Source organism: Corvus brachyrhynchos, unplaced genomic scaffold, assembly GCF_000691975.1.
Source record: "Corvus brachyrhynchos isolate BGI_N302 unplaced genomic scaffold, ASM69197v1 scaffold305, whole genome shotgun sequence".
NCBI lineage: Eukaryota > Metazoa > Chordata > Aves > Passeriformes > Corvidae > Corvus > Corvus brachyrhynchos.
In genome coordinates this window covers 1,505,339-1,517,384 of record NW_008239284.1, presented here as the reverse complement: position 1 = coordinate 1,517,384, position 12,046 = coordinate 1,505,339, and the positions used below count along the sequence as shown (strand labels likewise).

At 52.4% G+C, this 12,046-nt stretch overlaps 1 protein-coding gene across 1 annotated transcript in view; it reads right to left on the bottom strand.

Moving 5' to 3' along the window:
* The window catches only part of LOC103619785 (collagen alpha-1(I) chain-like), a 59,687-nt gene that overhangs the window by 31,367 nt on the left and 16,274 nt on the right, over positions 1-12,046 (bottom strand). The window contains exons 6-9 of the mRNA XM_017740338.1: positions 11,414-11,455; positions 3,406-3,655; positions 2,995-3,335; positions 328-372 (exon numbers count right to left, since the gene is read on the bottom strand). Of these exons, the coding sequence (XP_017595827.1) occupies positions 328-372; positions 2,995-3,335; positions 3,406-3,655; positions 11,414-11,455 (678 nt within the window). The remainder of the gene's footprint in view (positions 1-327; positions 373-2,994; positions 3,336-3,405; positions 3,656-11,413; positions 11,456-12,046) is intronic.

Here is a 12,046-nt window from a genome sequence, read left to right as displayed (position 1 = left end):
CTCCCAGGTCCCTCAGCTGCTCCTCACGGGCCCCTCCAGACCCTTCCCCATCCTCGTGGCCTCCTCTGAATGCTCTCTAATAACTCAATGTCCTTTTTTATATTGTGGTGCCCAAAACTGCCCCAGAACTTGAGGTGAAATCCTAAGCCTGGGCTTAAAGTGCTCACTAAACCCAGTTCCTCCCTCTTCCAAACCCACAGACAGGGCCCCAAGAGCTCCCACTGCCCTCTGGATGAAAAACCCCCAAACCAACCCAAACTGTCAGTGGTGTTTTCCCCAGACCCTACACCCCATACTGGACACGCCCCTGTTTTTCTGGATACTCACTTTGTCTCCTTTGGGCCCCACCAGTCCCCGTTTGCCAGGACAGCCCTGAAAGTCAAAGGAGAAGAGCTGTGACCCCAAAGGGGAGATCCCACAGTGACCGAGTGACCAGGGCCACAGCCCCAGGCAAGCAGGGACTGAAATGGTGGATTCAGAGCAAACCAGCAGCTTCAACCTCTGAGAAACACCCCAAAAACCAGTGTGGGGTGGGGAGAGCCCCCTGGTTTGGCTGCCCCTGCTCTGGCACCACAGAAACACCCCAGAGCAGGCAGGGGAGCAGGAGAACATCTCCTGACACCTGGGGAGGAAAGGCAGCGTGTTAGGGGAAAAAAAATCCCCTAAAATTGAATCATATCCACATTCCAATAGGAGTTTGGACAGGGACACGAACATCAGCTGCCTTTAACTGCTGGGAGATGTGATCTGGGCAAAAATGCACATTTTGGCCACGGGCTGACCCCACTTCAGGGCTTACCAAGGCACCTGTGTGGGCAGAAACAGCCAGCTGGGAGATCCTGGCTTTTTGGGATGACAACAATTCCCTGGAAGGTGTTACCTGACAGCCTCTGCCTGCCTCTGCTGCAGAGCTGCAGCTCTGACAGCTTCAATCCCAGACACAGCCTTGTTCTGAGCCTGCAGAGCACCAGGTCTGACCCCACAGAGCTCCCCCATGGCTCCGTTCCCTCTCCCTGGGGCCCCCGGAGCCCCCCTGCCCTTTGCCCTTGGGAGCAGCAGCAGGACAGCAGCAGGGAAAGCTGCCAGGCTGGGGACACATTTGGGCCAAAATAATGGCTCTGGCCATGCCTGGCACGTGCCACCACTGAGCTTCAGTCCTGCACAGAATCCTAAACTGGTTTGGGCTGGAGGGACCTTCAATCCCATCCCATCCAGCCCCTGCCATGGGCAGGGACACCTCCCACTGTCCCAGGCTGCTCCAGCCCCAATGTCCAGCCTGGCCTTGGGCACTGCCAGGGATCCAGGGGCAGCCCCAGCTGCTCTGGGCACCCTGTGCCAGGGCCTGCCCACCCTCAGAGAAAAGATGTTTTCCCAATATCCCATCCAAACCTGCTCTTTTTCCATGTGAAGCCCTTCCCCGTGTCCTGTCACTCCATGCCCTTGTAAGAAGCCCTTCTCCATCTTTCCTGTCAGCTCCCTAACCCCTAAAGCTGGGATGGAGCTCTGGTACCGGTGTTTCCACCCAGGATACTCAGGACCAAGGACACAAATCCCATCTCCAGGCTTTCTCCAGGACAGGAAAGCAGCTCCCCCCAAGGCTGGGTCCCTCCTGACAGCAGGGCTGTCAAACGTCGTGACGTTTCCTCTTCTCCTGGGATTTTTTCAGCCTCCAGCATCTGTTCCTTTTGCCTTTTTCTTCTATTTTTGCAGGGAAGAGCTGCAGCAGCAAAGAGGTGGCTTGAAGGGGGAGTTAGCAGTCCTAAATTTATCCCAAGGCTGGCTCAGGGATGATGGATTTAGTGCCAGGTCCCTCAGACACGGCCATGGAAACGGCCCTGCAGGAGCCCCCCGAGCCCCGGGGCAGAGCCCACAACTTCCACAGGGATGGAAGGAAAAGGGAAGAGAAGGTGCCTGGGGTCACTTCTGGCAGTGGGGAAATGAAATAAAATAAAATTTTCTAGAGGAAACATTAAGAAAATATAAATAAATTAGGGACATCATTTTGGCAGAATGAATAAAGAGAAAAATATTTAAAAACATTTTTCAGCTACTCCTCAACAAAGACTCCTCTGAAACTTTTTCTATTTCAAGTTTACCTTTTTATAATTTTCCTTTTCTCGTCAATGAAGACTTGACTCCTCTAAAGCTTCTTCTATTTCAAGTTTACCTTTTTTTTTTCATCCTCAATGAAGACGTGACTCCTCTAAAGCTTTCTCTAGTCTAAGTTTACCTTCTTTTTTCCCCTAAATTTCCCTTTTTCATCCTCTACAACAACTGAATGACTTGAAAAACACTCAGAATGTATTACAAGATAAATCCAGTGCTCTGCTTTGAACCAGGCATCAATTTGGGGGTGAAGAAGCCAAAAGCAGCGATGCCAGTGGGGTCCATGGGTGGATGGCAGGGGTTTTGTGTGGGGTCTGGGGCTGGAGGGAATAGCTTGGTCCCCTCTGATCCCCTCATCCTGACTCTGGGCAGGACCAGGGTGAAATAAAAGTGAAAAAAAAAAATAAAAGTGAAAAAACAAAGTTTGATGGAATGATTTGAGACCATCTCTAGAGCAAGGAGGACAAGGGAATCGTCTTCTCTCCAGTTTTCAGTGAGGTTTCCTCAGTGACATCCAAAAATCTTCTCCCAGTGTCAGTGTCCAGCCCCACTGTGCCTGCACGGGGAGGGCTCCCCAACCTGGAGGTTTCCCATCCTGGAGAAGGTTCTCCACCCTGAAGATGGTTCCCCATCCTGGAGAAGCTTTCCCATCCTGAAGATGGTTCCCCATCCTGGAGAATGTTCCCTATCCTGGACAAGGTTTCCCCACCCTGGAGAAGCTTTCCCATCCTGGACAGCGTTCCTCACCCTGGAGAAGCTTTCCCATCCTGGAGAAAGTTCCCCATCCTGGAGAAGGTTTCCCACCCTGGAGAAGGTGTCCCTGTGCTGTTTCCCCCATCTCAGCAGCCTTTCCCCACCACCCACCCCTCCTACCCCTTCTCCACTCACCGGCAGCCCTGGCGGTCCCGGCAGCCCCGGTGGTCCCGGCTTCACACGGCCCTGGTGTCCACGTGCCACCCACAATCCGGCATGTCCTGCTCCGAGAGGATTCTCTGGGACACCCACCACTGCCCCTGCCCTCAGGGGACCTTTGGGGACGTTTCCTTTGGGAGCAGCCCCCCGATGAGGCGATGGGGACACCTTGGGGAAGGGGTCCAGGCGAGGTTTGCCGGGCGGGAGCCGCTGCCGCGTACCCACGTCCCCCGCCAGCTTCTCGGTGGTGACGTTCTCCTCACGGGGGTCAGAGCCACGCTCCTTCTTGGCTGCTTGGGGGGGTTTGATGGAGGCTCCTGGGTGGGTGAAGCACTGTCAGATTCCCAGAAACCGGGATGGAGAAAAGGAGGAAAATCGTGGACTCACCGGAGCTTCTCCTGAGCGCTGGCCTGCCGGGGCCGGTGATTTTGTTGTAGGTGGAGTTCAGCAGCTCAAAGCCTTCATCCTCAATGGACAGGCTGCCCTCTTCCTCCTCCTCCTCCTCAGCTGGTGGCACCTTGTGAGCAGAGAGGGAAGCCAGGGCGCTCCCATCAGGCTGGAGGTTGAGTGTCCCCTGGGCAACCTCCCACGGCCAAGGCGGCCCCAGGGTCAAATCTGAACTGCTGAGTCTGGAGTCCTGAAAAAGAAGAAAGGAAAAAGATGAAGTTTGAAGGGTTCACTTATTTTTTTCCTTCTTTGCTGCTCAATGGACTGCCCAGGGAGGTGGTGGAGTCACCATCTCTGGGAGTATCCAAGGAATGACTGGATGTGGCACTCAGTGCTCTGGTCTGAGTGACAAGGTGGTCACAGGTTGGACTTGATGACCTTGGAGGTCATTTCCAACCTTAATGACTCTGTAATTCCTAATTTCCCACATGCTGGAATGCTGCTGGGGGGATGAAGCAGGGCACAGCTTGTGAGCCCCAGGCAGGAGCCCTCAAATTCCAGGGCAGCTCATCCAGAATGAGCAGGACACTTCATCCACCTCCAAACCAAAACTCTCCCTCCACAAGGGACACGAGCTGCTCTGGGCACCCTGTGCCAGGGCCTGCCCACCCTCCCAGGGAACAATTCCTTCCCCATATTCCATCCAGCCCTGCCCTCTGGCACTGGGAAGCCATTCCCTGTGTCCTGTCCCTCCGTGCATTGTCCCCAGTCCCTCTGCAGCTCTCCTGGAGCCCCTTTAGGGGCTCTTTCTGCCCAACAACCTCCAGCAGAGCCCCGGCACTGCCCAGGGATGGGGGAAAACGGCAGCACTGGGAGGAATGACCCCACTCGACTCAAAAACACCGGCTGTGGAAAAGGAGCTGAACTTCAGAGCTCCCTGCACTGCAAAATCCCACCACTTTTCCACCCAGCACTGGTGAAAGCACCTCAGGCTGGGCTGGTGGGTGGGTGTGAAGGTCCTGCACCTCTCCTGGAGCAGCTGCAGCATTTCCAGCAGCCCCACACGGCCACCAGCCCCGCCTGGAGCCCGCTCCGTGCTGCTCCTGCCCTCCGTGGGGACACGCACAGCGCGTGGCACCGCGAGCTGGTGGCACCAGCCCGGCCTGGTGGCTCCTGGTGGAGAAGCTGCTGAGAAACCAGCTGAGAGAAGTCACTAGAGGGAGATGCAGCCCCACGCTTGCCTTGCAGGGCCGGGAAGGAGACCTGGAGAGTCCTTCCCATCCTTCTTCCCACATTCCATGGGCTGAGCCCAGCACCTGGCTCCCGTTCTGCTTTGCTCCATGGATCCACTGGCTTGGGAGCAAGCACCAAGGGGGATTTGCAGGAGCAGCAAGCAGGAAAAACAACAATTTTCCTGCCAGAAGTGGTGATCCTGCAGGTGAGATCCTGCAGGTGAGAACCCAACGGTCCCAGTGGAGCCGACTCTGGCCAAGCCCATTTGGGATGACCACAGGAGGTGGAGGAGCTCCAAAGGCAGCAGGAGCTGCTGAAGCTTTGGCTCTGCTGCCAGCAGATTGGAGATTTCCAAGCTCTTCCCCAGCCCCGTGGAGGAGAAAAAATTAATTTTGTAATTTTGTAGGTTTTTAACATTTAAATTTTGTAATTTTTCAATTTTTTATTTTTGCAATTTTTTACCTTTGTAATTTTGTATTTTTTTATTATTATTTTGCTGTTAAAATGCCGAAAAAGAGAAGCCCCTTGCTGATCGGCTGTCCCAAGCAAAGAGGCTGCAAGGGTTGCAATTAATCAATTAAAATAAATCAGTGGAGGCATTGCTCCACACAGAGAACCAGAGAGGAGGATTCAAAACTCCCCTCCCTTCACCCCATCACCCCCCACCCTCACAGTGTCCCCTCAGAGGTGGTGGCTGGTCAAAAATCACCTGAAGAGATGCTAAAATTGGGTCCCTGAGTTGACTAAACCCACCTGGGCACGACCCCTCCAGCCTCGTGGAGCTGCAAAGAGGCTTTGCCCAAAATCTGGAGCATCACCAGGGTCCTCCCTGTGCAGCCCGAGGGTGGCACCTCTGCCAGGGGCACCTCGAGAGCCCCACTCCTCATTTCCACAGCCCAGACAAGCTCCTGAGAGAGGGACAAGGGACAGCAGAGTCCCCACAGGGCAGTAGCTCCCTCGAGGGGAACACAGGGAATATTTGTTCTTTTTGCAGCAATTCCTGGAAGGGATAAAAGCCACAGCCCTTTCTTTTGGAGTTGAAATAAAGAAATGAAGAGTTGGAATCAAAAATTTTTGCTTGCAGAAATTAAACTGTGAAGCAGCGCCATTTTGATGTTACATTTTTGGTGCTTTTGGGGGTTTTCTGAATAAAAGCAGGTCTTGAAATACACCTTTAATGGTGGGAAAAAAAAAAAAAATCAATGGACTTCAGCTTTCCAACTTGATCTGTATTTCTCCCTCCAACCAATTGTTCTGGTTTTGATCCAAAGTGTTCATTTCCTTAAAACACATTTTGCAACCAGTGAACCCCGAGGATTGGAAAGTTTCAGCTTTCAGGAAGAGAACTTGGTGCCTCATTTTGTACACCTTGGAGTGGAAAATTAACAGAAGACAGCAGCACCTCTCTGCTCCACAGGGCTGGGGGATTCAGCCCAAGGGCCTCAACAGCCAAACATTTAAAAACCAGTTCCTCAAAGGACAGTTTCCTGTGGGTACCAGCTGGTAGAAGGCATCAGGGAATGGTTTGGGTCGGAAAAGACCTTACATCCCATCTCATTCCACCCCTGCCACAGGCAGGGACACCTTCCATAGACCAGGTTGCTCAGATTTCCAACCAACTCAGCCAGCAGGTGAGGAACAGTGCGGTGAGAATTCCCAAACCTTATTAACCACGAGCTGTGAGGCGCTGCAGGGGCAGGAGCTGAAGAGTTCGGGTTCTCAGTGGGTGATGCTGGTGCAGAAGAGCTCCACAGGATGTGCCAGCCTGGGAATCCCAGTGGGAAGCCACATCCAGGCCTGGCAGCTGGCACTGGGAGCCTGGAATTCCCACACAGTGCAGACGAGGAGGTTTTAAATTCACCTTCAACACTTGACATGGGAAAGGTCCACACTGGAAACTCCACGAGAAAAGGGTCTCAAGTAAAAGTTACTGAGGCATGAGGCTGAATTATATTGGCTGTGTAAACACAACTAAAGCCAAAATCAATAGAACCCATCCTTGATCCTCCAAACAGGCCAAATTTAGAGGAGAACCAGCTGAGAGGGACAAATTGGGAACAGCTCAGTAGTTGTCCAAAAGCATGAGAGTTGAGTGAGGCATGTGAGTTTGAGCTCCCAGAAATTCCAGCTGGGAAGTGGGGAAGGAGCCCAGATTGAAAGCAGCCATTAAGGGTGATAAAACAGAAGGGAAAAAAGAAGGAATTGGCACGTGACAAGCAAGGCAGGGTCTGTGATTTGCAGAACATTTGATTAAAGAAGGAAAATAAAGGAGGAGAAGTCTCTGCCCCAGCCACATCTTGGGTCCCCCTCGTCACCTGCCACGTGGCAGTGACAGAACCACAGCAGCGATGTGGGAAGAGCTGGAGAATCCCACTTAGAAAATCCAGATGACATAACCAAAGACAACAAAACACTTCCCGTTCCAGAGGTTCAGAGCAGAGGTTTCTCAATCCCAGCCCCATAATTTAACCCCAAAAGCATGAAAACCTCAGGCTCTCCCCAAGACAAGCACTGAATTTTCAGTTTGGCTCTGAGAGCTGGGGAAGCTCCAGGGGACTGACTGGGAAAAGGCTTCGTGTTGTGCCAATATGGAATTAAATTTAAAAAAAAAAGGCAAACAGGAAGCTTTGAGTAATTACAGACCTCTTCCCTCAAGCTGAGCCCAAGCAAAATAACAGAGCAACTGATATGGGGCTCATTAATAAAGAAACCACGGATATGTAATTAATGCCATGGTTTTGGAAAGAGTTGCAAACTTGGGATGTTGCCTGAGGAGCCTAAGAGTGTTTTACTGACAAAGATAACAGTGCTGCTGGACTTCTGGAGGGCTTTTGAGCTGATTCCAAATCCAAAAATTCCTAAATGACAAAGGGGTTAAAGCCCAGCTTGGAGCATCCCTGTTTACAGCAGTGCAGACAACCAGCAAACCACTCGGCCCTAATTTTCAGCTGGGTCAGGCTGGGTAAAACCGAGTTCAAAGCTCAGGTCTTCTCCCAGGAAACAGATATTTTGGTTAATAGAAGCCTCTTCCACCCAACAGCCGAAGGTACAACATGATTCACTCAAGATCAGAGATGGACAATTTTAAACTATTTTTTTCCAGCACATTTTTAGCATCAAGCCCCTAGAAGAGGCTGCATCATGGGGAAAAAAAAATTTGAAATCAAGGTTGGACTGATTTAAAGAAGGAATAAGTGCCAGGAAATGCCGTGGGCTGCGTCCAGCAGCAGCTCAGGTCACACAGTTGTACCTGTGGAGCTGCAGCACCCACAGCAGGAGTCTGGAGGGGATAAATCCCTCCCTCTGCTCTGCCCTCATTCCTGGAAGGGGCTGCAGCCCTGAGACGTTGCTCCATCCTTCTCCAGTTGCTCCAGGCCAGAAAAGCAGGAGCCTCTTTCTCCATGAAACCAGGAACAGCTCAGCACAGTGATCCCCACCCCACAGGGGCAGAAATGTTTGCTCACGAGTTTCCCACATGACACCTGGCTGCTGGATTTGGGAAGGGACTGCACAAAAAAATAAACAAAGTAAATTATTTCTAGTGCCAGCATCTAAAGAGGCTACAAGAAATTTGGAGAGGGGACTTTTTACAAAGGTGTGGAGTGATAGGACAAGGAAGAACAGTTTTAAACTGGAAGAGATTTAGATGGGATATTGGGAAGGAATTCTTGGCTGGGAGGGTGGGATGGAATTCCCAGAGAAGCTGTGGCTGCCCCATCCCTGGAAATGTCCCAGGCCAGGCTGGAAAGGATTTGGAGCAACCTGGGAAGGTTTCCCACAGGAACAAGATGGTTTTTATTTGGAGATCCCTGTGACCCCTCAGCAATGCCTCATTCCCCCAGGGGGATGTTTGGGGCTCCCTGATGTCCTACCCAGGCTCAAACTTGAAGCAACCCAAAATCCCAAACATCCCTGCAAGCTCCACATCCAGGGGCCACGCTGAGCCTGGGAACCTCGGGAGGATTCCATGTGCTCCCTGCCACTCTCCTGCAGCACTGGTGCCTCACCTTTCCAAAGGAAAAGCAGGACAAGCCCCATTCCTCAGTGCCCTCAGCAGGGCCTTGCACAGGGGATGTGGCTCCCCAGGGACACGGCCGTGAAGCTGCAGCAGGACACGAGACACTGGTGGGACAACAACGGCCTGGGAAGCATCTGGAGATGCTGATCACCAACCAAGGCCTTGCTGGGACACTTCTGGCACATGACAAGCCCTAAAAGTCAGCAAGGGCATAAAAGCTGCCCTCAGGCAGGGGGTCAGGTCATAAAAGGCTGGAGAGCAGCAGTAATTCCCACCAGAGGATGCCTCACGGCCTGGCTGGGTGGAGCAGCACCTTGGTTTGGGGATTAAAAACCTCTGGGGTTCAGCTCAGTGCAGTCCTGTCATTACATTTATCCCACAGTGGGTTTCATGGACAATAAATTATCCACAGATCTTCTCCTGCTGGAAAAAAAATGGATTCAGAGCTCTTCAGGGGGCTGAGATATCAGAGCTATCAGGTACAACATCTCAAGATAAGGCCTGAGAGCGGGGAGATAGAGCTGGGCTCCAGCTGTCAGTCACATTCCCCACAGGGATATTTGGGATTATCCCAGCTTATCCAAGGAGCCAGCAGCCCCAGAGCTCCAGGGCAGCAGCGGGGTGGAAGAGGGACAGTTCCCCCATGAGGGCTTGTCTCTGTCAGTCAGGATGGGCCAGGCCCAAGCCTTTTGTGTCGGGTATTTTAAAGCCCAGCACCAGGAGTACATGCAAGGCCTGACTTACACAGGCTCCACACTGCTCTGCTTTGACAGGAAGGATGGAATTTCAGGGTTGAGTGAGCCTGAAGGAGTGATTGCCAGCCCAGCTGTGCTCACTGACAAACCTGAGCAGGAAGAACAGAGGTGCCACGACCCAGCCGAGCGTTTCCATGGAGCTTTCACAGCATTTTTAAATCAAGAAGAAATTTCCAAACTTTTACTGCCCAGATAATTAAACCTGTCAAGTTTTCAAGTTCCAGGTTTGAAGTTTCTTTGGAAATCTGTGGGATTTAAGCTTTGCCTGTTTGCTGAATGGCTTTAGGATCCCAGGTTAAGCTGCCTTGGAAAAGCCATTCAGTTCAGGATCCAGCTCAGCCCTCCTGCTCACGGTTAGGGCAGGCAGCCAAAGAGAAAACAGAAAGCAGGAGAAGTGGCTCAACACCATCCACATCCCCAAGATTGCTCAGAAATGACAATTTAACCCTCAAAAAAGAAAAAAAATCCCAAAAGGTGTAGGCTGCAATTCAGGTATCACTGCCAGTAACCAACAACCCTTCTATTGCCTTGCCCCCCTTACATCATCCTGAGCCTCCATAATTATTTAGCTCTAATTAACAATTAAGGAATCCACCAATGTACTAATTTACTTCTAAATGAACAAAGGAACTAGAAGGCAGAGCTGTGGCCTGTCTCTGCAGCAGAGCTGGGCTGCTCCTCATTACTCCCAAACTGCAGCAGCTTTTTTATTCCTAATAAATCCTAACGCCAACAATTCCGAGGCGTCTCTGCTCCTTATTAAGGGCTTGAAAAATAAACTTGTCCCAAATCCAGAATATTGTTCATTTTCCCCTGCAGACCAATGAATTTCACCACTTTCCTTGTTATGGCAACGTCTTGCCAGGGGCTGGGAGAACCGGCTGGGAAACGAGCATCGGATGGGGGGAATCCCATCCCAAACAGGATCCAGCAGGATGGCAGAGCCCACCTTCCATAAGTGCCCAGGAAAGGTGATTTTTGCCACCTCAGTTCGTTACAAACCCACCCAGCAAACCTGGGGCACATTCACCCCTGAGCTGCTGAGCCCGGAGCAGACGGGATGGACCCGGCTGCCAAAGGTCACTTGGCCAGTTCCAGTTTGGAATTCTCCAGGTGTAGCCAGGTGGGAGGAGAGAGACTCTCCCCAAAGAGTTAACAGCAACCAGGAGGCTGAGGGGAATGAAGAACTGCTCAGTCACACACACACAAAAATCCCCATTTGCATTTGCTGGCGGCTTTCCCCTCAGGATGTGCCTGCATGGACTTGAACAACAAAGCTTGGCTCAAAATCCCAAATCAAGCAGGAACACAAAGGCAGCCTCGCTCAGAGCACTGCCCCATGTCCCCAGCACATGCACAAGAGCTGGGGACACGCTCCAAGCGCCAGCTGGGGAACAGCAGCTCCAACACGGAGCTCAGCACCAGGAGCACCAGTGGGACTGGGGAGCAGCCACCCCAGATCCCAGGAAACCACACCAAGGAGGGCTCCAGAACCACAACCACCTCCTCCATGGAGAGCTCCAGCCCTTCCCACCTCCTCAGTGACAGCAGGGACATCCTGGGGGATGCCTCCCCAGGCACGCATCACACCCCACTGTGGGCAGGAGCAGTGGTCACCCTGCTTTATCCCGAATCCTGCCACCCTGCTGGCCTCACCTCCTTCCCTCCAGGCTAACCCAGCCTGGCTCAGCTCCCAGGCAGATCCACGAAGCCTGATCCATCTCATTCCCTGCTCCACCACCACCCCTCTGGCTCCACGGAGGTCACCTGAGCACTCACCGTGACCCCCACCAGGTCTGGGACACGGCAAGGGACGCTCAAACCATTAAAGAGAGAGGTTGCAGTAAAAAAAATAACAGTAACAGCCAAGAAAATAATAATAGTGGCCTTGGCTGGGTATTTTGGCTTTGCCTTATTGCTCATTAAAGCAACTCGTGTCGCCAGGAGACAGCTTGGGGGTGACAGCAGAGGGACACGAGGAAGGACAGTGCAGGAGTCGTACCTGAGCAGATGAATCCTGGACTTCATTGATTTCCTTTGGCACCTGGAGAGTTGGAGAGAGAAAAGAGGAAAAATGTCACTGCCCAAGGAGCAGCACTGACTTCAGCAGGTGCTTACTGCTGGCTCCAGGATTGAGGAATTGCCTCTGCACAGGAAACATCCAGGGAATGCACAGCGGGAGCCAACCCTTCACAGCAACACGAGGGAATGACCTCTGATCAAACCTCCCAAGAGTTTGGGTGGGTTTTGCAGTTTCTGTTGATTTGGAAGCTCCTCAGCCCTGAGGAGGGCCAGCAAGGGATGGGAACTGGGGAGATGTGGGGCAGAATCATCCCGTGGGGTCTCACCTGCAGCCAATTTACTGATGCTTAAAGTGACATTTTCTCCTTGCTGGGTGAGACCCCAGAGCCATTCAGGGAAGAGCTCCAGGCCTCCAGAGCTTGGGATAATACAGGTTTCATTTTGGGATGACCAGGGGTTCCACTGGACACTCGGACACTCCTGCTTCCCTCAGAGCAGGGGGGAACCAGTGTGACCAGCTCTGAGTTACACTCAGCCTTCTCCACACTCCCTGGCCAAGCCAGCTCCTTAATCCCTCATGAGCAGGGCTTTCCCAAAAATCCTCCTCTTCGAA